The sequence below is a fragment of the Calonectris borealis genome, chromosome 1 (assembly GCF_964195595.1).
Source record: "Calonectris borealis chromosome 1, bCalBor7.hap1.2, whole genome shotgun sequence".
Classification (NCBI taxonomy): domain Eukaryota; kingdom Metazoa; phylum Chordata; class Aves; order Procellariiformes; family Procellariidae; genus Calonectris; species Calonectris borealis.
Genome location: NC_134312.1, coordinates 220,425,975 through 220,452,093, shown reverse-complemented (window position 1 = coordinate 220,452,093; position 26,119 = coordinate 220,425,975). Strand labels below are relative to the sequence as shown.

The following is a 26,119-nucleotide window of genomic DNA, read 5'->3' as shown; positions in this document are numbered from 1 at the left end:
CTCCTCCCAGCTCCTTGTGCACCCCCAGCCTGCTCGCTGGTGGGGTGGAGTGAGGAGCAGAAAAGGCCTTGACTCTGTGTGAGTACTGCTCAGCAGTAATGAAACATCCCTGTGTTATCAACACTGTTTTCAGCACAAATCCAAAACATAGCCCCATACTAGCTACTATGAAGAAAATTAACTGTATCCCAGCCAAAACCAGCACATCAGGGATCTAACCCAGCGTCCCCTGGAAGATGCAGCGGAAAGGAGGTGGAAACGCTAACAAGAGCAGAAGATGACTCAGTGGCTGGAATGGGGGAACTGTAGGAGAAATAATGACTCTCATGGATAGATCACAGTTTTAAGTTGAGCTCTTTCAGCAGCTGCCACTACTGCTGATGCTGAGCCTGTGCAAAGGCGGCAGCAGCCTGTCTCCCAGAAAACCCGCACCACTATGATCCTTTTTTGGCTGTCTGGTTTTCCCAGCAAATGGTCCAGGAGAGCACAGACACTAACTGGGAAAATAGGGTGACAATAGCAGGTGTTTTGGGGGATGCGGCCATCAAAGATAACCTGTAAAGGGAGATGGAGCCATTCCTGAAACTGCTCCGTCCTTCCATCTGGATGCTGTTCAGCTTGGAGGGGTCAGCGGACCCCTCCGTGTCCCTTCGTACTACTCCCCCTCTTCCTCATGCCTTCATGCCCGCTGGCCTGCAGCACCGGGTGGGAGCCTGGCACTGTTGTCTGCCTCCTCACACTGCTCTGCAGCGGGGTTGGGATCGGCTGCCTTGGCAGTGCCACAGCCCCGGTGCCTCCGTGCCTCTCCCGTGGGGAAGGCACCGGGCTGCTCCTGCAGCACGGCTCAGCCACAGGTGTCCAGGGAGCCCGGCACGAAATCGCGTCCCAGCAGAGGCTTGGTGCTGAGAGGGGCCACCCCAGCGCACACCCTGCACCGAGCTCTGCGTGAGCAGCGGGTCCTGTCTCACCCCGCTGAGCGCAACCCCGTCCCCAGAACTTGTACTGAGCAGGCAGTGATGCCTCTGGTCCCTCCTGGCTGCAAAAACAAGTGGGATGAACCATTTCTGGGGGGCTGTGCAGGCTGTGGGCTCTGGGGGGCTGGTGGGGACCCCATCGCAGCAGATCCTGCGCCCTGGTCCTGGGCTGGCCGGGGCGGAGCTGCACCTGGGGCAGGTGAGGGAGCACGGCCGTCCCTCCCTCCCGCCGCTGAGCAGGAAATGCCGTGCACCGGGCACCTCGACATGCCGGCGTCCCCGGCCCCCGCCACGCCGCCGGAGCCCACGGTAGGACCAGGGCCCTGAGGGGACATGTCTGCCCTGCCCAGCGCTGCCCCGGGCTGCAGGAGCCCCTGCTCCCGGTGCTGGCAGCCCACAGGGTGCAGGTCACTCTCTCCACAGTCCCGTCGCAACTGGCTCCGCTAGGAACCCCCCCAGTGAGCCACGATTGTGGTGGGAGCGGCACCGGGAATGTCTGGAACCTGCAGGGGTTTCCACAGGTCGTTGTCCCTTAGCCACCCACATGCCAAGGTGATGGCCAGCCTTTGGGTTTCAGCGCGGCTCGGTTGCTCTTGCAATCCCTCCGCCGTGGAGCAGTGCTCTTTCTCCATCCCTGATGGGTGGACACCTCCTTGCAATTTGCCCTGTGGCTGCAGTTTGGCAGAGCTGCCGAGATTTCTCAGGGTGCACAAAGCAGCCCGAGCCCGGTGTCCCCTTGGGCGTGGGGCAGGTCTCCCATCCCTCTGGAGGGCTCTGGGAGGCTGTGCCCGGCGAGGCCAGCTTTCCTCTCGAGGGCAGGTGGGGCTGATGCTTTTCAGAGCATCTCTGTAAAGGGCTGAAGGGACCCATTGCTCGCCCTGGTGTCGGGGTGCTCACCCGGTGGCTCGTGCTGCAGGTCGCTGCTGGGGTGTGGGGCATTCAGGGGTAAGTGGGGTCTGTTGGATGCGGGTGCAGGCTGCTGCCTGCGGGCCAGTGCAGGCAAATTTCCTTCTGGGGAAGACAGTCTGGGACAGGCAAGCCAAGGGGGTCACAGCTCCCAGGAAGCCCAGACAGCGTGGAGCACATGAATGGTGGGGGAGATGGGGCTGCTCAGCAGTCCCCTATGTGCAGCCCCTGTCGTCTGGCCTGGGGGGGCTGCAGGTTGCCCTTGGGGCTTCATCCGTCTGGTCCTGCTGCAGTGCAAGACGTGGGGGCAAAGGACAGGACAGGGCTTGGTCACAGTGACAGCGCTGGATGCTCTGGGCTGAGACTGGCTGGGCTGAAGCCCTTGCATCCCGCTGTGCTGTCTCCCCACGATGAGCCGGGAGCGAGCAGTGGCGCCGGGGGGCTTGCACAGCCCTGCCGCCGGCTGTGCCAAAGGCTGCCGAGCATCACTATTCCTCGGCCCCGTCCTGCCTCTCCTTCCTGAGACCTCCGTCACGTTTGCCAGCGTTTGGGGTGGGTAAGGCGGCGGGGAGCAGGTCCTGCTGAGCCAGGGAGGCCAGACGGGCTGTTCAGGGAATTTCCATCACGGTTCCAGTACCTATAAAGCGTGATTGGATGGGTGGGGGTGATAACTGCATTAATTGCCCCATGGCTGGTACGTGGGCACTGCGGGTGCGTGAACAAGGCAGCCCTGTGGGAGAAGGCAAGAGCACACCCTGGGCCAGGAGACTTGCCCAGGAAGCCCTTGATTGTGCTGTGGCAGGTTTCCTGCGTTCCCTGGTAGCGTTTTAACTCCCCATCCATCCTCGCTGACCTTCCCAGGGAAGGCGCTGCACATTTATTACCTCCTGTGTTCAAAGCAGCAGGGAGGCAGGTGGTGTGGCCCCTTTTTGTAAGCGGTTACAACCACCTTTCCATTGCTCTGGGCAGTGGGGGGACGAGGACACCGGTAGCGGGAAGCCCCAGGAGGTGCGGGGACAGCAGACGCTGCCAGGGGCGCAGGGCACCCGTAGCACAGCGTGGCAGGCTCAGCAGGACTTGCTAGGTCTGCGCTGGCCCTGGCGTGCCCGGGCTCGCTCCTGTAAACGCACTGGGCTTTCCTGCACCAGTTCTGGGAGGACAGACAGCTTTGATTCAGTGCCAGATGTGAGGCAGTGCCCGCTCGGCCGATGGCATAGTTAATCTTCACCGTGGTTCAACCAACCACAGATAATAGAGAGCTGATACCGGGTACCTTGCAGGAAGGCGCATGATGAGGCTCGCCCTGGTTTCTGGACTAAACAAGCTCACGGGGGTGCTGGCATTCCCGGGCTGCGATCCCCTTGGATCAGGTGCCTGGAGGGAGCTGTGCTGCGCCCATGGTCTTTGCACAAGAGCAGACATCTCGGTGTCCCAGGGCTGCATGCAGCCAAGAAACTGCCTCTGAACAGCTCCAAAATGCCCATGTCTCGGGGACCCCGTGGCATTGCCCCAGGAGAGCTGCCCTCAGCAGTGCATGCTCTGTCAAGCCTGGCCAGTGGTCCTGCCTGCAGCAAGGCACATCTCCTGCCGGCTGCTCTGCTGCCACAGTCCTGGGAGAAAGGGATGGGGCTGGGAAATGTGCAGGATTTCAGAGTTTCTGCAGCCTCTGGAGACTGTAGGATGGAGGAGCATTTTCCACACTGGGGTTTGCAGATTGCTTTCCTGATGGCCCATCCCATTGTTCAAGAAGGGATGGCATGAGTAGAGGAAAAAGATGCTATGCAGGACAAGTAAACACTGGATCACCCCTCTCAGGCATGAGCAGGGACACTGCATCACGGAGGTTTTTTTTTAATTAATTCAAAACTGGATCCTTTTCTAAAATAAACGCTCACAGTCCAGTGGAAGCAAAGCCTGGGCAGTCCAGCCTTTGGCTTGTGTTGCACGTGAGATCAGGTCTGATCTTCTCAGCTTTGTGGTCTGTGAATCATAACGCTGCTTCATCACTGAGCCGTGCTCCTCTGCCTTGAGCAGTGCTTCCCCCACAGGGTCCCACAGGCAGGGGAAACTGAGTCACAGCAGTGCTGGGCTTGCCAGAGGCAGGGCTGGTATGAGAGCCACACGCTCCTGATGCCCCGTGCTCTGTCCCCAGTGGGCTGCACACAGTTGGGCTGAGAACAACTGTTTGCATCTGTTGTGACACTGATACTAAAAGAAATTCCCCACGCAACAACATCCCCGAGTACCATCACACTGCTAATCCTCTTCTCTCCTGGCAGTCCGACCTTGCTGGGGAGGGTGGGTTGGGATCTGTCCTGGCGGGACCGGCAGAAAGCTGCAGCTCAGGTGGCAGAGGGGACCTCCAGGGAAGGACCACGTGTCCGGAGCAGCCTCTGCGGGCTGATTTGGGGGATCCCTCCATCCTTCCCAGGGTGGCAGGACCTGTGCCCAAGGAGGCTGGTGGGGATCACAGCCCCAAACCCTGCCGTGACCTTGCAGCTGCCTGTGGCGCTGCCGGCCATGCCCTGGAGCAGAGCAGCTGTCCCACAGCCTCCCTGGGCCCTGGGGACCTGCCGAGCCACGGGCCGGCTGCAGGAGTAGTCGGGGCAGTAACTCACGGTAACGAATGAGGCACAATATCCCCGTTCCCTCTCCCCACCATGTGCGTTCCCCTTTCAGCAGAGGTGCCGGCAGGGCCAGGGTGTGGGCTCCGGGGCTGGTGAGAGGTGTGAGCCCCCCATTGCCCTGCTGGTCCCCCACCTCTGCCCACACCAAAGGATGGTCTGCACGGTGCGCACAGCACCGGGTCTCTCCTCCCTGCGTCCAGCACCACTTTGCTTTGGCGCAGTGTGAGCCGACAACTCCAGCCCTTGCTCGTGGGTCCCCTGGCCGGGCGCGTGGGCAGGACCCCGGCAAATGTGGGAGCTGGAGATGGCCTCGCTGGCCTCGGAGGCACTGGGCAGGAGGGCTTGGACAAGCCGTGCGTTGAGTGAGGCCAGGGGTGAGCGGTAGCAAGCACCCCTGCACCTACCCTCGTCTGCCCAGCGCAGGGCTGGGTGCCGATCCTGGTGGTCCCTGTGTTTAGATAATCCTGGGTGCATAGGACAGAGCAGAGATGAAAACCCATCACGGGGGGTGGGTGAATGCCAGCTGCTGACTTTCACACTATGGGAGGATCTGCTGGATCAAACCTGCCCAGGGCGTTTGGGCTGGGGTCTGTCCGGACCTGCGCCTGGTTCCTGTGGTCTGGGGAGGAGCACAGAGCTCTGGGCCAGCCTGAACCTCCCACGTCCCACAGCACGGGCCACCACGGGCTCCCACTGGGCAGGTTTCAGGGAGAGCCCCAAAGCCCCTTTGGGAACCAGATGTTTTTTCCGCGAGAGCGTGGCCATGCCCAGCCCTGCCAAGGAGCCTTGCACAGTTTGCAGGCTGTGGCCAGTGGGTCCTGACGCTTTGCTCCCCTCCACAGGTCAACATCTTCCAGATGGAGGGTCCGACCACCGCACCCACCAGCCAGCCCTGGCCGGGACCCCTGCCCCAGCCTGAGATCCCGGCCCCCAACCCACCCCAGGAGACCTGGGCCAGCAAGTACAAGTTCCTGCTGTCCTGCCTGGGCTACTGCATGGGGCTGGGCAACGTCTGGCGCTTTCCCTACCTATGTTACCGCAACGGAGGAGGTGGGTCCCTGCTGCGGACACGTCCCTTCCCCAGGCACCCAGGCACCTCTCACTTCTCCTGGATGGAGGCCAGGAGCACAGGGGGGCTGGGGAGGGACAGCGCGCTGGTGCACGGGGGCTATGCTCTCCAGGACAGCAAACATGGATGCTGATGGGATTCTGGGTCTTGTGTTGCCCACCTAGACACCACTTTAATCCCACTATGAGGACCACAGGGGAAGGATGCTTTAAGAGTTCAAAGCATCTCCCCATGAGTCTGCTGGGGGACTTTTCTTGCTCCTCCCCTGTCCAGCCCAGAGATGCCCCTGCCTCTAGGGTGAGTGTGGGGCAGCCTGCAACACCGTCCTGGGTGGTTTGGGCCAAAAAGAGCTGCTGCCAGGCAGAGCCCCTCTGCAGAGCATGTCTGCTCCCGCCCTGGAGAAGCGGAGCTTGGCCAGAAAGGCAGTGACCCCCCTGCAGCACTGTCAGCCCCTCCGCAGCAGTGGTAGCAGGGACCATCTGGTGCCGTGCAGCTGCAGGCTGTTGTGCACGGTGCGTGGAGGTGCCCGTCCACTGTAAAATCCAATTCAGTTGGGCAGGAGCGCCTGGGAAGGTGGCCAAGCAGGGGCAGTAACCTGCCACATTTCTGGGGCAGGACAAAGTGCAGGGAGCTCAGCTTGTAGCTGGTGCTTGGCGGCAACGCCCCAGGATGCAGTGCCGTGTCTTTGGGCTGTGGGATGGGAGGAACCTCCCCAAAGGTCCTTCCTGAGCCCCTCACTGCTTCTACTACCTGTCGTCGTCTGCTCTTGAACCCAGCTGGAGGGCCCACTTCTGCTCGTCTGGCACTTGCCAGCTTTGCTGTGCCTCCGACCCACGTTGTTCTGCCCTCTGGCATCTCCCCGTATGCTGGGCATCACAGGAGTCTGCACCACTCTGCTGCTGCCTTGGGGTCCCCAGTGTTCTGTGGGCTCGCAGCCTGCCCAGCCCCAGCCTGCCCTCCCCAGAGCAGTCTGCGGGGCTTTTATTGCACTGGTTTTCTACATTCCCTCCAAACTGCCCAGTTAAGTTGGTGATTTCCCCTTTGCCCCACGGATGCTCCCTAAATCACTGTAACTGAAGTCGCTTGCTAACAGGCCAGCCGACTTGTTCGGGGCATAGCCCGATGGCAGGTGTGCTTGCGCAGTGGCAGCAGCAGCCAAGCAGCCGTGCATGGGACACGGGACCACAGGACCCCGACTGGTGCTCCACGGCCCCCTGAACCTCTGCCCCACGTTCCAGCCGTCCCCGACACCCCAGGTGTCCCTGGCGGAGCCGATGCGAGCAGGCCTGGCTCTGAAACGCCCTGCCCCGCGGGCTCTCGCCCCTGCCTGCTCGCCGGGGCTGGCACCCATCCCTGTGATGTCGCGCAGGTCTGGGGCAGCACCAGCGCCTTGGTGGAATGTGCCAGGGCTGGGCTGGACTGAGCTTTGCACCTCGCCTAACCGGGGAGGAATTTGGCCTTGGGGGCAGGGCTCGCTGATGGGTGATGGGGCTGCCGTGCCCTGCACTGGGGCTGGGGTGCAGGGTTGGCTGCGGATCCACCTGGGGAAGCATCCCCTCCTTCCCGGGGGGTTGCACAGCCTGCCCCGCATTAGCACCAGGGCCAGGGAGGGGGCAGAGGGGGAAGGAGAAGCGGCTGCTCCCATGGGAACTGCTGCAGCTGCCAGTGTGTGCCCTGGGGTGCGGGGGCACCCTGTCACCGCAGGGATGGGTGGCAGTGGGGTGACCCGCTCCGGAGACTGGGGACGCAGATGCAGCCATCGCCCACCTGCCATGGCTGCCTTTGGCACGGCTGCGGAGGACGCCGGGCTTTTCCCTTGCTGCAGTGACCACAGGCGCGCGGGACACCCCGAGCCTCCCGCTCCCACCACCCGTCACGGGCCCCTCGCTCCCCAGGCCCTCTCCTGGGGCACGGCTGCCTGCGGGCAGGGGCTGCCTGCACTGCACGGGGCCACGCGTGCCCAAAGCCGGGCGCTCCCTCGGAGCCGGGAAGGGCAGGAGACGGGCTGTGCTGCGGGAGCCTTGCGGGGTGCATCGCCCCGCAGACCCCTTGTCCCAGCAGGGCCAGGGCAGCTTCGGCCGGGCGCAGCGATCGGTGTGCTCGCCACTGGATGTCACTGCCGCCCGCCCGGCCGTGCAGGGCCCACGCTGCCCGTGGGCACTGCCTGGCACCCACGGGGGATGGAGAAGCTGATCCCTGCCCACCCACCGGGCAGCATCAGCCAAAGGGTCTTGGGGCCAGCAGGAGAAATGGGGGAGCAGGGGGAGCTGCAGACCCCTTCGCCCCCTGTCCCAAGGGATGGGGATGGGGGGGAAAGGCAGTCACGGGGGTTTTATCCCGAAGGCACGGAGCTGGGGAGGTCGGGAGGCTTGTCCCCATGTGACACATCTTGCAGAGGGCCCCTGCAGTGCCAGCGCCCACGGGACGCGTTGGACCGGCAGCAAAGCAGCCAGAGCCACCATTTGCCGGCGCCATGGGCAGAGCAGGGACACGCTGCACTGCCTCGGTCGCACAGCCCAGTCCCCTGGCCCCAGCTGCAGGGAGTCAGCGGGACTGGGGCACCGTCGCCCCTCGCTCCCAGCCTCTGCCAACAGCCAAGCAGGAGTTCCCGATGTCCCGCTGGGGCTTTAAACCCGCAGCAATCCCCTCCTCCCCAGGCTGAGCCCTGCGAAGGGCCGGCTGGTGACTCCCCTGCAGTGTGCGCAGCAGATGTGGAGGCAGCCTACCCCCCGCAGTGCTGCGCTAATGAGTGCTGGGCTAACGAGCAGTCAGCCCCACATCTGGTCTGTCAGCAAGGCTGCGGGGGAGCGAGGTTTGAATACGGCATCGTGGCTGGGGAGCTGCTCCGCTGCAGGGAACTGCAATCGCTGCGCCAGAGCTTTGCCACTGGGAGAGGATGGGCTTGGGCTACAGCTGGCTGCCAGCTGGGAAATGCCGATTTCTCCCCTTTTCCAGCACAAATTTGGCCTGGCTGAGGCTACAAGGAACAGGATTTCCTCCGCAGAGAAGGCAGTTGGTGAAACAAGCTGTGTAAAGATGGAGATGTCAGTGTATCGCCAGAGGAAACACTGGGATCTGCTGTGGGCACATCCCAGGGCCCCGAGCATCCCAGGGCCCCGAGCACCACCACAGTGCCGACAGCTGCCCCCCCATCACTGCTCCCACCACCCACCCCAAACCAGAGCCAGCGGGATCCCCCCAGCTCCCAGCTCAGGCCCCCGCTGCGGGGCTCATGGGGGACTTGTCTGCTGGGGACGGCCCCCAGAATGGAGCCAGCAGCCCCCAGGAGCTTTCCCTGCTCCGCCGCATCCTGCCTGGACCCGTGTCCCCGCCGCGAGTCTGAACCACGCACGTCTGTCCTCTGGGGAGCCCAGACTGGCGCCGGCCATCCCCCCGACCTGCTGCCCCTCTCCTTCTCCCAGGCATCTTCCTCATCCCCTACTTCATCATGCTGCTCGTCACGGGGCTGCCCCTCTTCCTGATGGAGCTAAGCCTGGGCCAGTACGGAGCCGCAGGGCCCATCACTGTCTGGAAGTGCTGCCCACTCCTCAAAGGTGGGGCTGGGGGCCAGGGGCACCTCTCCTTCCTGCCCTGCAGCCGCTGGGGCTGGCTGGGCTGTGGGAAGGGGTGCGGGGTGGGCACAGGGACTGGGGTACCCCCTTGGCGAGGCCCTAACCGGCACCCCGAGTCCCTGGGCAGCCCCAGGCAGGTCTCCTGCCGCCTCCCCGCCCCCTTGGACCCATGCCCGGGGTCCACGGGGTGTGGGCAGGCATGGTGTCGCCCCCCAGCAGCCCGTCTCCTCGCGCAGGCGTTGGCGTTGCCATGCTGATAGTGTCCTCCCTGGTGTCCCTCTACTACAACGTCATCATCGCCTGGGCTTTCTACTACCTGGGCTCCTCCTTCCAGAGCCCCCTGCCCTGGTCCTGCGATGCCCCCTGGAACGCGGACCTCTGCCAGGTCGGTGGCCCCCGGGCTGGCAGCATGGCAGGGTCTGGCCCTGGGGTGGGATGCTGCGGGGCCAGACACCGCATGGGGACCGGGGAGGTGGTTTCTGTTGGGAGAAGCTTTGCCTGCAGCAGAAGAGGAGGGTCAGGCTGGGGCTGGAGGGACATCAGGGATGGTGGCAGCGGCGGTGACGGTGACCTGCTGGGGCTGTGTGTTGCAGAACACATCGGGTAGCGCCGGCCGGGACAGTGCCAGTGAGGTTTTCTGGAAGTAAGTCTCGGCGTGGCAGCATCGATGTGTGCCTCCCTCGGCCCTTGTCCGGGGTCCAGCCCTGGCTCCATCTCCCCTGGTCCGGGGGGCCGGGGCTGAGCCCCGCCGGCAGCGGTCGGCGATGCTGGGGGCTTTGTGAATGGCGGAGGGGTGGGCGAGGACATTGTGGAGGTGACAAGGGTGCACCGCGTCCCCCGTCCCGCTGACCCCCATCCCCACGCCGCAGCGAGCAGGTTCTGGGGGTGACGCACAGCTCCGGCCTCGGGGACCCCGGCCCCGTGCAGTGGCCCCTCGCCCTGTGCCTGCTGGCGGCCTGGATCCTCGTCTTCCTCTGCATGCTGAAGGGCATCCGCAGCTCGGGCAAGGTGAGGGGCAGCGCCGCGGGGGCGGCGGGGGGCTGCTGTGCCAGCGGAGGGGGGCCGAGCCAAGCCGTGTCCTGCACAGGTGCTGTACTTCACGGCCCCCTTCCCCTACCTGGTCATCCTCATCCTCATCATCCGGGGGGCCACGCTGGATGGCTCCCTCAATGGCATCCGCTTCTACCTCTCCTCGGACTGGAGCAGGCTGCAGAGCGCCCAGGTAACCCCGCGCCAGGGCCGGGGGTCCCCGATGGCAGCGATCCCCCCTGGCTGGGGGTGGCGGGGCAGGCTGGGCTGGGGAGTCCTGCAGCCCCCCGCGCTGTCGTCCCCCAGGTGTGGAGTGACGCGGCCTCACAGATCTTCTACTCCCTGGGCATCGGGTTCGGGGGGCTGCTCTCCACGGCCTCCTACAACGAGTTTGACAACAACGTCATCCGGTGAGCGGGGCCGGGGCGCGGGGGGCTCGGGCTGTCGGGGCAGCCAGGGGTTGCAGCCATGGCTGGGGAGGAGCAGGGCGGCGATGGGGAGGTCTGAGCCCCACGGGACCGTGTGGCCCATCGGGATGCCCCCATCTCAATCCTTACCCCACGGGCGTGGGGCTGTGACGCCCTCCCCGGCAGGGACACCTTGGTCATCGCCATCGGGAACTGCTGCACCAGCTTCTTCGCCGGCTTCGCCATCTTCTCAGTGCTGGGACACATGGCCTGGAGGAAACAAGTCCCCGTGGGCAGCGTTGCCGACTCAGGTATGGGCTTGGGGAGGGGGACCCATGCCATGCCAGGGGACATCCTGGTGCCCTGCACGGGGATGGGGCTGCGGGGCTGCAGCCGAGCTCACATCCAGCCTGGCTGCCAGCTTGCTGGGCCTGGCCCGTCTCACCACGGCGTGTCCTTTCATGCTTCCCTTCGTCTTGCCCCACAGGTCCTGGGCTGGCGTTCGTGGCATACCCCGAAGCCCTCTCCCTGCTGCCTGGCTCCCCGTTCTGGTCCATCCTCTTCTTCCTGATGCTCTTAACACTGGGAGTGGACACTTTGGTGATTGTCACCTCGGGCAGCCCCATGTCCTGCCCCGTGCCTGGCCTTGGGGTGCCAGGTACACCCCGTGTCTCGGGCGTGCAGACGGCATGACGTGCATGGGCCAGGAGCATGAGGATGGTGCTGGGGTAGGGGGGATGCATGGCCCCATGCATGTGGGGCTGTCACCCAGGGTGATGGGGCAGGGATGCAGCCACAACCCACTGGCACGGGGCATGGGTTTCTCCATGTGCCCAGGTGTCACTGGCATGGGAATGCACATGGGGACAGTGCCCTGCAAAGTCCCCTGTGTGAGGACCATCCCCCGTGCCCAGTCCGGAGGAGGCAGGGACTGGGACATCCCCCCCACTGACCTCTCCCGTGTCTCAGTTCGGGAACATCGAGGGCATCACCACAGCCATCCTGGACGAGTTCCCGGCCCTGCGTGACTGGAGGAGGAAGACAGCATTGCTGGGTGTGCTCTGCACCTCCTTCTACCTGCTGGGGCTCCTGCTGGTCACCCAGGTATGGGATACCCTGCATCCCCATCTGACAGCACCCAGCACCCTCGGGGTGATGCCAGGATGGAGGCTGGGGAACAGCGTCCTCTCCCCTCCAACCTCTGCCAAGCCCTGAGGTGGGAGGACAGAGGGCTGTGTGCGGGCCCTGGCGTTGATGGTGTCCATGGTGTGGGGTGCCCTGCACCCACCCCGCTGCCCCGAGCTGTGCTGACCCTGTCCCTCACCACCTCACAGGGAGGCATCTTCTGGTTCACCCTCATTGACACGTACAGCACTGGCTTTGGGCTGATCATCGTCACCCTCTTCATGTGCCTGGGCATCGCCTTCTGCTACGGTGAGTGGAGCGGGCGGCCCCGGGGCAGGCTGCAGCCAGCGCTGGAGGGTGCAGTGGGGTGCAGCCAGCACGGGGGGGCAGTGCTGCCAGCCCTGGGGCACTGCTGCAGGGTGTTTACAGCACAGGGCAGCCCCTGGCTACCACGCTGCCAGGGCTTGGCGTTCCTGGGGCTCACGGCAAGCCATGGCCGGGCTCCGCAGGGTGCACCTGCAGCTGTGGACAGCTTGGAGCTGGGGTGGGCAGGGAGTTACCCCCGTCCTGCTGCCCATGCGCAGCTCATCCCTGCAAGGAGATGGTGCAAAGCTGAGATGCAATTTCCCCTGTGTATGGGGGATGCAATTTCCTCTCCACCGACTGAAGCGTGGTGGATGTTCAGCACCCAGCCCCTGCTGGCACGGCTCAGCCCCAGCACGGGGTGTCGTGGGTGCCCCAGAGCGGGGGACCCGGCAGGGCAGGCAGGGGCCCGGCCATGACCCTCTCCCGGGGTGCTTGCAGGCGTGAACCAGTTCTGCCGGGACATCGTGGACATGATCTGCCGGTGCCCGCCCTGGTGCAGCCACATGCTGGGCTACTTCAGGGTCTGCTGGGCCTTCTTTACCCCCTGCCTACTGCTGGTGAGCACCGAGCACCCGCCTGGGGCTGGAGGTCGAGAGGAGAAGAGCTCCTCTCCCTCCATCTCTCCCTCCCCTCTGAGAGGGGCAGCTCTTGCCTTGGGTTTGGAGCAGGGCTGCCCCTGTCCCGATGCCCTCCCGGGCCTCTCTGTGGCTGCTGGAGGGCTGCCCCTGGGGCCAGGCAGTGCCACAGCGTCACGTCGCTCCTGCCCGCTCTGCCCTTCAGTTCACGCTCATCTATACCTTCCTGGACATGTACAGCGTGCCCCTGCGCTACGGCACCTACAAGTACCCCGCCTGGGGCACGAGCCTGGGCATCTGCATGGGCGTCCTCACCTGCCTGCAGATCCCACTCTGGGCTGCCGTGGCCCTCTGCCACGAGTCGGGGACACTGAGCGACGTGAGTGTGCGAGGCGGGATGGGGCACGGGGACGGGGACGGGGACGGGGGCAGAGCAGGGGCTGCCCCGGTGCTGGGGACGGGGCGGGAGAGGCCAGCGATGGAGCAGAGGTGATGCTGTCCCTTCCCTGAGAGAGAAAAAGGGCTGGAGCCGCGGGACTGGGGTGAGAGGTGGGGTCTGAGCCCCTCCGCGGCTGTGCCCGCTGCTGCCCCTTCCCACAGCAACGCTGCCCTCTCAAGGCAGCCCCTGCTCACCCTCGCCCACCCCCAGCGCTTCCAGAAAGCCATCCAGCCCCTGCGCTCCTGGAGGACGGCCACCGCCCAGGATGTGGCCGGAGACGTCATCGACGTGCCATTCACCATCACCCTGACCGGCAGCGACTTCGCCACGCTGCCCCACAGCAGCAGCCAAGACTGATGCCAGCCCCGGGGCACCCCACGTCCTCACCCAGCGCCCCCGGGAACACAGGACCCACTGGCGATGGGGACACCCGCCTGGGGGCTGGCTGCTGGTGCACGTGGCTCCCCTTGTGCCGTCACCGTCGCCCATCCCGGCGGATGGTAACCACTGATCCCAGCGCGTATTTTAATTCTTTTTCCTGGAAATGTTCTGCACACTCCAAAGGTGTTTCCAGGGGACTCTGTGAGCAGGACCGGCTGCCCGGGCCACGCTCCAGCCCTTTGCCTGCCTCGGGGCAGTTGTCACTTCTCGTTGGAGTGGTTTGGGGGTGGCTGTGTGCGTCCCTGGCCCCAACCCAGCTCTCTCCCGGCAGGGCAGGCTGCCGGCAGCGTCCCTGCCAGCGGCAGCCGCCTTGGGCAGGGGCCAGGCTGGCCGAGCCCCCGCGATGGGAGTGGCACGCTGGCCCCCGGGGTGGGCTCCAGGCCCTGCCGGCTGCCTCCCGGGCGGTGCTTGGGGCCAGCAGCTCTGGCACGGCTGGTACCGCTGTGCCGGTGGGCTGGGCGGGCCGGGCAGCCAATTCAAAGCCCCCAGCCCGGGGCAGGTCCCTGCTCGCCCGTCCTGGGCTGGGGAGCAGCACAGCGCAGGCGAGCAGGGCCAGAGCAGCCCCAGGCTGGGTTTGTAGACGCAGGCGGCTGCGAGTGCCCGATGTGTTTGCTGCTGCTGCAATAAAGCCCCGTTTTCCAGAGTGACGTCCCTCTGCGCTGCTGGCTGGGCTGGCCAAGCTGGGGATGTGCCCACGCGTGCCGGTGCCTACGGAGATGCGCGTGCTGGGTGCCCCGCTCACCCCCGCGCTGCAGGGTGCCACCACCACCCCGGGCTGTGCCGTGGCTGTCGTGCAGCACAAGCGGGGAGCGATCCGTGCCGCCATCCCAGCCGGGTGCCCAGGGTGGTGGTGCCCCGCGGCAGAGCTGCACTGACCGCGCTGCTGACGCACCGGAGCCCCGCGGGGCCCTGAGTGCAGCTCCTCTGGGACGGGCCAGACCCTGCTGCATCCTCCCCCTGCACACAGCCTCTGGCCTGATGCTCCCCTGCTGCCTGGCTGCGGGGTTCCAGCCCACGGGGCCTCATCCTGCTGCCTGCCCTCGGCTCAGCGCCAGGCTGCCTGGGGGTGCAGGGGGACACATCCTGCTGGCTTCAGCTGCAGGAGCAGAAGGGTGCGAGCAGGGAGAGGCTTTGGCAGGGGCTGAGGTTGCCCTGGGCCCAGCAGCAGGTTCCTTGCCGGGGAAGCCGAGGGGGTCCCAGGGAAGTGTTTTTAACCCTGGTCCCAGCGACCATCTGTCCGTCCTGTGTCTCCTGCCCGGCACTGGGGCAGCTGTGCTATCCCTGTGCTCCTGCCAGGTGATGTACGGGTGATGTACAGCTCTGCAGCCGCGTTGGCAGGACGAGGCCGTCCCCCAGCAGCGGAAACGGGGCAGTGCCACAGCCCAGCACCGCTGTGCTGACCCAGGCGGCGCGGGGTTATTTCTGGCGCTGAGCAGAAGTGCATGATCCAGACCCTACAGGAGAGGACTCTTGCTCGTGGCCCGGGGATCGCAGGGCCCTGGCGCTCAGCCCAAGCACAGGGGGACAGGTGGGGGACAGCAGGGACGCCCGTCTGTCCCTGCTGTCCACTGGACAGGCTGGGTAGCTGGGCTGGCTGCTGGGGGCATGGTGCCCTGGGAGCCCCCCCCCCCACTGGCAGGCACTCACTGCCCGAACCCCCCCCAGATGGGACCCCCCCACTGCAGGGTGGGAAGGGCTGGAAGAAGAGAACAGCAGACGCCGGCTCGTAAAATAGACTACATGCTTTATTGGATTTAAAAGTTTTATGAAATGACAAAAAAAAAAAAAAAATCAAGAGTTGGCAGATGCGTCAACAGTTGCCGTTTGGTGGATCCCCAACCCCTTCTCCAGAAGCATCGACAGGTCTCCGCCACCACAAGCAGCACCGCCGGGCCCCCAGCTCCCGCCCGGGCAGCCCCCGCTCGCCGGGCCCCACCGCTGCCGGCCCCGCTCCCGGAGGTGGCTGAGCCGCTCCGAGCGTGCCCTGCCCGTGGCGGCAGGGTGCCCGCGGCAGCAGCCCCAACTGTGGGGGCTGAGCGCGGCGTCTCCCCCTCCCCGCGCCTCGGAGCAGCCGCGGGGAAATGCAGGCACTTAGTCATTTAGAGGAATTTTTCACTTATCTCAAAGCAAGAGTGTAAATGTCTAACTACCACCTACGAAACAAAAAACACCTTTATAGCCCTTCCTGTATTGTCAACATACACATATATATTACTCTGGCATAAAGCAAGGCCCCGGGGGGCTTTCAGCATCCCGCCCCGCCTCCTCTTCTTCCCCTGCCAGATGTGCATCCTCCTCTGCCCTCAGCAGCTGAAGCAGCCGGGGCGGCCTCGGGCAGCAGCCACCGCCGGGGACGCGCTGGATGGCGGCACGGGGGGCTTGGAACGGAGGGGGCGGCGGGGCAGGGACCCCGGGCTTGGTGGAGAGCTCTGGGGGGCCACGTTGTGCCAGGCAGCAGCCTCGAGGGAGACGTGAGGGCGGCTGGGGGCTCCTCTGCCAGCCCCGGCACTGGGTGCTGCGGGCAGGGGCTGCAGAGCTGCGCCTGGGGGGAGCAGAGCTCGGCCCTGGGACAGAGCGAGGCTTATCCCCGGGGAAGAGCTCACCCCGGGACGGAGCAGGGCTCGTCCCACTGGCAGTCGCTGCCCCGAGCCGGGGACACCCCCTCAGCCGCCCAGGCTGTGATGGGGGAAGCAGGCAGAGGCGAGGGCTCTGAGCAGCAGGATGAGACCCGCAGCCTGCTGAGGGAGGATGGAGAGCCGCTGAGCCCCGGGCAGCAGCTTGGGCCGGACCGAGACCTGGACCCGCTGTGCCAGCGCCGAACGGCGGCAGGGCCCGGGCCATGGGCTGGCACAGCCGGGCCGGCCCCGACCTCCGGCTGGAGCGAGCGTGGCCTCAGGGCGGTGAGGACGCTGCCCGCATGGCCTTTAAGGGCAGTGGGTGCCCGGGTGAGCCTCCTCCGTCCCCGCCTGATCCCCTCGGTCCTCGGAGAGGACACAGAGCCGCCAGCACCCCGCCTGCTGCAGGGGGATGGAGCCAGGAGAGGGGGCTCCTGCCACCCATGCAGACCCTGCCTGTCCCGGCCAAGGAGCACCCGCTGTGCCCCGCTCCCGCCCTCCGGCCCTGCCCAACCAGGACACGGGGACAGGCCCTGCACACGGGAGCCCCCTCCTCTTCGTGTGGACATGGCGGCCGGACCCCGGCTCTGCACCAACACCCCTCGGGCACAGCCCTTCCCTCGGTGCTCCTCCATCACCAGGGTCCCTGCTCCTCACCCCGCCGGGCCGGGGCACGTCTGGGTTCAGACCCGGGCAGGTCCAGGGGCCTGGGGAGTAAAGACGGGGGCAGCGATGGGCTCCTCCGCCCCTGAGCAGCCGCCCCAGCATCCAACCCCCCAGCGCGTACAGACACTGGTCCTGCTCCGGCAGCTCCCGGCCCAGTGCACGCCTCCGGCAGCGCCGCGCCCGGCCGGGCAGAGCAGCTGGGTGGGCAGCCCTGTCCCACCACGGAAACCCAGCGGGCTGCAGCCGCCTCCGGCGCAAGCGGGAAGCTGGTCAAGGGCACGCTGAGGGCAGAGCTCCTGGATGCACAAGTACCGGCAAGGGCAGAGCCCTCCCTCGCGAGGGCATTTTACTTGCTCTTGCTTATCAAGAGTGCACAAACAGGGATTCCCCCTCCCAACCGTCATAGCGATGGGGGCCGGGGCGTAGAAAAGTGACTCATAGAAATGAGGAGAAAACTGCCGCGACGTCCGCGAGGCAGCTCGGCCGAAAGCTCGCACCTGAGTCACCCCGAGAGGCGAGCGGGGAGCGCGCTGCTTCCTCAGGGAGCAGCCGGCCCCGCTCCGCACACTCCCCAGCAGGCTCCCACCACCCCGACCTTCCATACAGCCTGTGCAAAAGTTGGAGGAGGCAGAAGAACCGGAAAATAATAATAATAATAATAAAAAATAAAATAAAAATATAAAACCACATTGAAACCAAACCCAAATGCCGTGTGGCTGAGCAGAGGCAGGAGTAACTGGAAGCCATGCACAGCAAAGCCAGGGACTGCAGCAGTCGGAAGGGGAGAAAGGGCGGCTGTTCTCTTCGGGGGGAGCAGAAGTCGTCTTTTTTTTCTCAGCGATCAGGAAATAAATAAGTTTAAATAGCTCCTCCCGCTGCCGGTGTTGGGTGAGGTGACTCAGAAACGGAGGGTGCGTAGGGGAGGGCAGCGGGTGCTGGCCAGCACCCGCGCCCGCGGGGTCCGGGAGAGGTGGGTGCGCTGCGTTCCCGATACACGGCCGCCCCCCGGTCCCAGCGGGTCGCGCTCCTGGGTGGGTTTCCTCTTCCCCCCCTCCTCTCTCTACTTCTTGGGCTTCTTGAAGATCTTTAGGGGGAACTTTTTCTTGCTCTGGCCGAGGTCAACCTCATCGCCTGTCAAGCTGCTGTCCTCGTCCCCCGGGCTCTTCTTGGCAGCCAGCTGCGGGATGCGGGTGCTCTTGGCGCTGCTGGGCCGGCAGTCAGAGATGGGGGAGGGGGTGTCGGGGTCGGTGGAGCTGGGGCTGTGGGACCGGGAGGAATCCGAGTGGCTGTGCTTGCCGGCTGTCGGGTGGCTGATCTCCCCCAGGCTGGAGGACTTCTCCATGCCGTGGTTCACCATCATCATCTTCTTCACCACCATGGGGCTCTCGGGCAGCCGCTCCGGCAAAGCCCCCGGGGCGGAGGCTTCCGCGTGCCTGCTGCCGCCGTTGGGGGTGGGCGCGCCGATGGCAGGGTGGCCGGGGGCAGCCTCCTCGATGGACCTGGTCAGCAGGTTGGGCCGGGCAGCCAGCAGCTTGGGCGCAGAGCTGGGGATACGCTGGTGGTCGCTCAGGTGCGGGATGGAGGACTCGGAGTCGCAGCGAGTTAAGTCTCTGGGGTGGAGAGGCGGAGGAGAGAGAGGTCGTTAGCGCCGCTGGCCCAGCAGGCCGGGGATGCGCGCCCGAGCCTGTGCGCACACACGGATGCAGCAGCTGAGGGCAGGCTGGGCCGGGCAGGGCAGGGGAACCCCCTCGAGGCAGCCCCGTCCTGCACCAGCAGCTCGCAGCGAGCCCCCGGGGAGCAGGAGCGGGGCAGGTGCCCGCCCCGCTCCTGCTGCCTTGCCTGCTGGTTCTGCTCTTCCGTAGGAGTGCCAGCTGGACACACGCCGGCAGTGGGCACCCCTGGGGATGGGGGCCTCGTCCAGCCTGGTGCCAACTCCCCAGCACATGGGGCAAAGCGACCCCCCGCTGCAGGCAGGCAGGCGGGCAGGGCTGCTCTCTGCCTCCCCCTGCAAGCGCAGCCCCTCTCCCCGGCACAGGCTGCAGGTGAGCTCACTGCTAGCCCCGACCCAGCACCAGCCGAAACGCCGCTCGGTTCAGCGCCGCGGGGAGCTGGAAGCACTGCACGTGGAGGCAGAACCAGAAGGATCGAGGCCCCGATCCACGAGGCAGCGGCAAGCGCTCAGCCCGGAGCTCGTGGGTACAAAGGCTCTGGCCGCGGCTCCAGTGGCCATCAGGGGCCCTCGACCAGGCACAGCAGGGCTGGCCGGCTGCCGCTGGGCTCTGCTCAGAGCCGGCAGCTCCCTCCCACTCCCTGAAAAACGACCCTGCCAGCCCACTTCTTTCCCATGGATCCCAGTGGGAGCTGGGCCAGGGAGCTCATAGCATTGCACAGTTTGCCCTGGCCCGCGGAGAACCAGTGCGGCTGTGAGAGCCGATGCCCTTCCGGCAGCAGGACTGGGGGTAACTTCATCGGAGGGTTCCTCTGCACTTCTCAGCTTGCATCTGTGTGTGCGCACGCCCGCTTCACCCCTCCGAGCCGCGAGGCTGCGGCCTGACCGCAGCCCCGGGCCAGAAATCGCCGGACCGACCGTTTCCCCCTTTTCCTGGGTCAGCTGGTGCCAACCTCTAATCCCGGAGGGAGGAATTAGAGGTTCGGCTTTCCCGCACGAAGCCATGCCCGAGCGCGCTCCTGACACGCAGCTGCCTGTGGTCGCTGCCTGCAGACCCTCTGCTGCACAGCGGTTTGTGCCCCCAGCCTGGTGCCTACTTGTGATCGCAAAAGGCATTAGAGCGTTGCTGCGCCAGCCTGAGCAGCTCCCAGATCCTTTCTGAAGCGGAGAGTGGGAGGTAGGAGGAAGGGAGAAATGGAAAGTCACAGCTTACTCCTTCCAGCCGGGATCACCCGGATGGGTGCAACGCTGCCGTATCCCAGCCCGACATCTCCACCGTCCCTGCCAAAACCTGCCAGCGTGCCCGCGCAGCCGAGCAAAGAGCTACCCTGCTCTCGCTACCACCTACTTCAACGTGGCCTCAAGGCTGAGGCCAGCCTGAAGGGCAGGCACGGACAGGGAGGGACGGGGGCTACGAGGGGACCTGGCACCGGCCTCTTACTCGGGGTCTGCACCAGTGGAGGCTAGAAGTACAGAATGGGAAAGGCGAATGGAGAGAAAAGCAGCAGAGGAGAAGCGAAAGGGTGTGAGAAGAGAGACGGGAGGTGCTCACCAGCTCCTCGGCCCCTGCCGCCCCGTGCCCTCTGCTCCCGGCGCAGCTGAGCCCCAGGACGTGGGTCGCTGCCGCGCTCAGCACCAAACCCGCCCAGCCCAGCATGTGAAGAGCCCCTAGTTCCTGTTTTACGATACCAGCATAAATAAAATTGGATTTGGAGGCAGCAAAAGAGAGAGGCAAGACGGGAAGACGCCCTCACGACAGAGCTGGTACCTGAGACTTCCCGGCGGTATTGGGCAGACGCTCAGGAAAAGAGACTGCAGCAACAGACCACAAAGTCACCCAACACGACTGTACTAGCACAAGGTGCTTGTAAAAGGCAGGAAAGATTCTCCTCAGATCATTGCCCTCCGTAACGGTAACAAGGGTATTTTTTAACAAAACCCACTGAATAAACTTAAGCCCTTGTTTTAACAGCTCCATAGGAATATATGGAGGAAAGGGGCATTAATAAACCTCATGGATGGTTAGAATACAGCCTAAGATCTGCTGTGAGAGCCCAGCTGTGGAGATTGTCTCATCTCCTATTTTAACAAGAAGAAAATAGCCCCAGGCATTGCTGGAATAGTCCTTGCCTTTCACACACACACAACTGAGCCCATCTGACATCCGAGCGGTGGAGAGCCGCATCCTCAAGGTTAGCAGCAGGCAGGGGATAACAGGAACTGAACAATTTGGATGGTGTGAAATCCCCAGCTATTCTGAGTGAGCATCCTGGAGGCCATCCAAGGGAGACAACTGCGATGAAACACACCGTATGGAGCCACGGAAGCTCCCGATTCCCCAGCACCACCAGCAGATACCGCGGCTCCGCAGAAGGTCACTGTCATGGCTCGTGGCCCACAGCTTTCACTGGGATACCTGGGGCTGGCTCAGCTTCGGGAACAGCAGCATCAATTAAACTTGATGAGGCTGAACACGGGAGTATTCCAGAGCCACCTTCCAAAAGGTGGACACCGATGGCACCCACACAACCCGGGGGTTTGAGACATCAGGCTGCTGCTAGTAAATGCAGAAGAAAGAAGTAACTGCAATCACAACAACCCAACTCCTTTCCTTTAAGAAAGTTAGGAGTCTCATGCTCTTCCTGAATGTTTCTTGTCCACGTCGGTGCTTAACACACCTGCAAAGGGGGAATTTCTGCCGGGGAACTTCTGCCAGGCCACTCGTTGTGTCACCCCTCTCAAGAAAGGGTGCATGTGCTGAGCTGCTGTCAAGAGAGACGCTGAGAGGGTGAGCCGGGGCTGGACACATGCTTTCAGAGGTTTATTTCTTCCACAAATACCTGGAAAGTGCCCCCCTTCCACGAAAACAAAGCAGACTTTGGCCACACAGTTTGGCACCAGCCCTACAGAGCGATGCCAAGCAAGGGGAGGCAGCGGCCGGCGCATCCTCCCGGCCGGCGCTCGGTCCCAGCACACCGAGGAGAGGCAGCGAGGCTGCTGCGGCAGCTGCAGCTTCTGAGCTGCCCGTGGCTGCACGCGGGCTGCCCGTCCCCGCTGGCTGCAGCGTTGAGCTCAGGGTAACAGGCTCCATCCAGGCTCTGCTCAGCCACCTCTGTGCAGGCACACGGGTGAGGCAGCACGGGAAGGCAGCAGGGCAAAACCCTGGCCTGGAAATGCCGCTGATCTGAGCCAGGAGTACGGGCAGGAGGACCAACCTCCGGGCAGCGCGGGCAGGTCCGCAGCGCCTGCTCTGGACTCATTCCGGCTGATCCCGACGGGCTGGCGTGCCGCTACGGTGGGGTCGGACCACCGCTTCTCCAGTGCCGGGGTTGCTGCCCTTGCTCACGACCTTTGCCTGGAAACAGGGCTCAGCTGAGCTCGGCAAACAGCCACGAGTGACCTCCTCATGGAGCACAGTGGAAGAGCAGAGGTTCACCCGCTGCTGAGGTTCACCCGACAAAGTGGCTGAGCATCGTGCGGATGCGGCGCACCATGGCCGGTAACGGCAGGTTTAGACAGTAACGCCTTGAAATTCCATGTTGTAACTCCACCGAGGAATATTCTTTTCTAGTAAAAATCAACGCAACCTCTCTACTGGCTGCCATAATCACAAAGGTATCTGGGTGGGGGTCAGTGGAAAGAAATCCTTTAAAAAACCCTGAGATAATAGCAAATACAGCAAAAAATAATCTTTTTAGCTGAGGTAACTTAAAAAACGCCTTATTTGTGAAGAAGGTGAGTTTTCTCCCTGCTGAGATCTGCAAATGCCCATCAGCTCGGAGGCTATCCGGTGAGCCTCTCCTCCTTTCTCACAAGGTCCTGCACAGTTTTTAAATCCAGAAGAGACAAAAGCAAACCCGTGGCTATGGCAGCGTGTGGAGAAAATGACGACAGCAGATGGAGAAGCATCCTCTGGTCCAGGAGGATTTTCTTCCCCTGAGCGCAGACGCTGGGAACCTGATCCTCAGACAGCTGGTCCCGCGCCCCAGGAGACGGAGGCGAAACGCTGCCTCCGGCCGATGCGGCGAGCAGCTCGGAGCAGGTCCTCGGTGTGCACCACGGCCGCCGCGTCTCCTCCGGGACCGCTCTCACGGCAGCAGAGGGTCCCTGGGATCAAGGGTCAGTGGTCGGTTTGTGGGGTCCGCCTCCCCATTGCAGGCGTGGCTGTCCCTGCTGTTCCCTGGGGACGCCCTGCCCCGGAGCAGATGAACGGCACCGCGCTGGGTGCCGCGCTTGGTCCAGCCTTGTTGGACCACATTTTTCTCTCCCTGGGCACGCTGGCTTGCTGTCCAGAGGGGGACTGAAGGAGCTGATGGGGGGAAACAGCCTACAAGCACACGCTTTTCAAGTATCCCAGTGGTACTAGGCTAACCCATTTTATTCATAATTTATCCAGCTGTAACTCAGGAGTATATTCCCGAAGGGTAGAGGCAAGGCACCGTGACTGCTGACACCAGCACGCCACGCGGCACATCAGCGTGGGCAGCAGAGAAGACCCCGAGCAGCAGCAGCCCCCACGCCGCTCTGTGAAGCTGCGGTTGAACCCACGGCAGCCGAGATGTGCCGGCACACGGCAGCGCGCTCGCCATGCCGGGCAGCAGCAGGGGACGACCCGAGGGGCCAGCTGGGCCATTAACCCACCCTGACAGCTGATGGACCCCGACATTGAGGCACATGCAGAGAGGGACCTCCTGAGCCCCCGCTGTGGCACCAAGGGCAGAGGCTGATTTTCAGAACTGAACACCGGCAGCTGGGAAGTTTTGCTGGGACTTTCTACAGCCCAAAATGATCCTTTCTGGTGGCTCCCACAGGTAAGCGCAAGGGGAGGTGTGCGGACAGGGACACGACTCCCTGGATGCAGCTGGCTTTGCCAGAGAGAGCAAGGAGGAGGGGATGCTCCCGAGCCCAGGGATAAGGAACATTGCCAGCATATTGCCGGTCATCTTGGGTGAGGCTCAGCCAAAAGCCTGGCCTATATCCTGCTCATCTTCATGAGGTTTATGCTCCTGAATCGGTGTGGCACATTTTCAAGGGGAAACGCTGGCCCAGGGCACAGCCAGCCTCGATGGCAGCATGGGAAGATGCCTTCAGAGAAAGCGCTTCTGCGGTGCAGCAGGAACCACCGAACGTTCATCCCTCCTGAAAACCTCAGACCACCAACTGAACATGAAAATACATGGGAGCCTCACTTAACTCAGCACGTTTCTCGATCCCAGCCCCACTGCCGCAGGGTCCACCACTTTTTCAATGTAGTTGGGCACACTTACGATCTACGAAGACCGAAGCCGACGGCATTAACCTATGCGAAGGCAGGATGCGTGCGTTGCTGCTGTTTTATCTGCTTTCACTTGCGCTTCCTACCATGCCACTCCAAGAATCCGAACTGACCACGGTGAATGAGAGAGAGTGGGAAAATGGGAATGGACTGATTTTGCAAACGAAAGAAGCAGAGAGCAAAGCATGGAGTAAAGGAAGACTGGTAGTGGTGGAGAAAGAGAGGAGAGGGCAGGAGGATGATGTAGAATAAATATTTATTTTTCCTCAACTCTGCAGCCCTTCGAATGATCTCTCCTGGGCTCTTTGAATGATCTCTCCTAAGCTAGGAAAGCTTAGGAGTGGCTCAAGAGCATTTGACACTAAAGCAGGGCTTGGTCTACCAGCCTCATACAGACCTTGCTGCCTCGACCGCTCCCTGCCCTTTACCAAGAGCACCCATAGCTGCAAGGCTATACATTATACACCTAGCTAGCCTGTGGCACCAGGGCAGCAAAAGCTTCCCCCAAGGCAGAATCAGATTTGCTGTACGGCTTATTCTGCTGTGCTCAGCGTGGCGCAGTCAGGGCCTTAGAAACAGCCTCTGCAATGCAAACCCAACAGTGACTTCTTCCCTTCCATCCTGCAAGCGCTGTGAATTCTCTTTTCCCTGGATTACTGACACTCTCCTTTTGCTTTGGCTGCCACCTCCCTTCCCTGTTGGAAAAGGGCCACCAGCGTGGGGATTTGGTCCTACGCTCCCATCTCCATCAGATTTATCCATGGGTACCACTTGAAGCAGGCACTGGCAGCAGAAACCTCTGTGCACACAGCACCCTCCAACCCCTCTCCCCTGCAGGGACACCCAGTCCCCTTCATTAACATTAAAAAACACACATCAGCCTTCAAAATCAGAACAGCTCTGACCTTATTTGCACCGGATCCTCTGAAGCCAATTGCAAAAGAGAAGCAAACAGTGAGGAGTTCATGAAAGCAATTCACCGGCCACGCGCTGGCCTTGCCTGGAGAGAAGGTCCCTACCAGGTCAACCCCCGGCAGACTTTGGCACCGTATACAGCTTGCGCGGAGGGAAGCGATCTCCGAGCCTTTCTCTGGGGGAATGGCTTGTTTGAGACGATTTCTCTTGTGGGGTCTCGCCAACATTGGCATCTGCTGGATACGAGAGAGGCTAAAGCGATCCAGCAGCCCAAAGCACTCAAGGTAGCACTCTCCTCCTACCAAGGGAGCCAGGAGCCAGGAATTTTTTGGGTTCCGTTTTCGTCCTTGGCAATGACTCCCTGGAAGGCCTTTCTCAGCCTCAGCTTCCCCATCTGTTCTGCTTGCCTCTTTGGGAGGCTGTGGAGCTCGAGGGATGTATGTAAAGGCCTCCAAGACTGGTTATATATAAAAGAGAAAGAGCAATACATTGGCGTGTGCTGTGGCATGCCTTCGTGGCACGATTTTTAGAGATGCATCTAAGCAGGATCTGCTAATGATGCAGTTTGACAAAAAATTAAAAGCAACAAAATAAGAACACATTTGGGCACCCAATTCTTCATTTCTGTTTTCTGAAATGAACCGAGAATGGATGAGCATGGATTTTGGAGTCGTCTGTTATTGTGTAGCTGAAGCAAATCTCAGGTGAAAAGTTCCTGCTCTGCAAAACCCCATTGCTAAATCAATTGTCCTGCATCCATGGGTGGTCTCTGCTATGGGAACAGGGAGAAAACAGTCCTACCTTCCACTGAACAGTGACCAATTAGGTTCTGACAAGCTACTAAGTGCCCGTGGGGAATAAGGAGAAGACCCCAGTTATTCTCTCCTAATGACCTCTCAGCACCATTGCCTTTTCTAATTGGGATCCCAAAGTCACACCACATTTCCCTCTCTCAGGGGAGCCTGCAGGATTGAGACTTTAACCTGGTCAGCAATTAAGTGTAATCATAGGCCTCAGCTGAAAAAAAAATCATGTTTAAACAGCTATTTTTGAAACAGTACATCAGCCTTCGAGCTCCCCGGACAAGCCTTCCTTTCTGCAGAGACAGGAAGGTCAACGGTACACAGGGACTGTGCGATGTTACCAGAAGCATTCCCAGCTTTTATCAGTCAAACCGGGACAGCTGCAACTGAACTCAAATTAGCAGTAATTAATCTAAATTTTAATTATGCTGCTTCTCGTAATCCCAAAACAAACATTACTAAATTAACCAAGATTTTGCCTTTAATTGTCCATTGTGGAGCAGGTGCAGTCATTTTCCCCCTCCAGAACCCATAATCTGCCTGGGGCTGGTCGGGGCTTTACACGCGCTGCTTCTCGCAGCCGAGGCTGAAGGATGCGCTGGTCCGGCAGGCAGCCCGGCTTTCAGACAGACAAGTTCGCGAGGGG

General features: G+C 62.7%; 3 protein-coding genes across 10 annotated transcripts in view; 2 read left to right on the top strand and 1 right to left on the bottom strand.

The window, feature by feature from the left end:
- LOC142078030 (hemoglobin subunit epsilon) overlaps window positions 1–17,901 on the top strand; it is a 150,576-nt gene extending 132,675 nt beyond the window's left edge. Inside the window, exon 3 of the mRNA XM_075140537.1 lies at window positions 17,836–17,901. Within this exon, the coding sequence (XP_074996638.1) occupies window positions 17,836–17,901 (66 nt within the window). The remainder of the gene's footprint in view (window positions 1–17,835) is intronic.
- LOC142078066 (sodium-dependent proline transporter-like) lies at window positions 1,218–13,913 on the top strand. The gene is made up of 15 exons (XM_075140599.1): window positions 1,218–1,283; window positions 5,350–5,557; window positions 8,999–9,130; window positions 9,385–9,533; window positions 9,742–9,791; window positions 10,018–10,156; window positions 10,236–10,370; window positions 10,484–10,587; window positions 10,771–10,895; window positions 11,072–11,184; window positions 11,554–11,688; window positions 11,919–12,018; window positions 12,514–12,632; window positions 12,856–13,029; window positions 13,300–13,913. The coding sequence occupies exons 1-15, from the start codon at window positions 1,218–1,220 to the stop codon at window positions 13,444–13,446; spliced, it is 1,896 nt and encodes a 631-aa protein (XP_074996700.1). The 3' UTR covers window positions 13,447–13,913.
- Window positions 17,872–26,119, bottom strand: part of STIM1 (stromal interaction molecule 1) — a 100,033-nt gene continuing 91,785 nt past the window's right edge. For 6 of the 8 annotated variants that reach the window (XM_075140507.1, XM_075140508.1, XM_075140513.1 and 3 more), the window contains one exon: window positions 17,872–18,421. In XM_075140507.1, coding sequence (XP_074996608.1) covers window positions 17,872–18,421 — 550 coding nt within the window. The remainder of the gene's footprint in view (window positions 18,422–26,119) is intronic. The other 2 variants (XM_075140514.1, XM_075140515.1) reach the window with 1 other exon arrangement.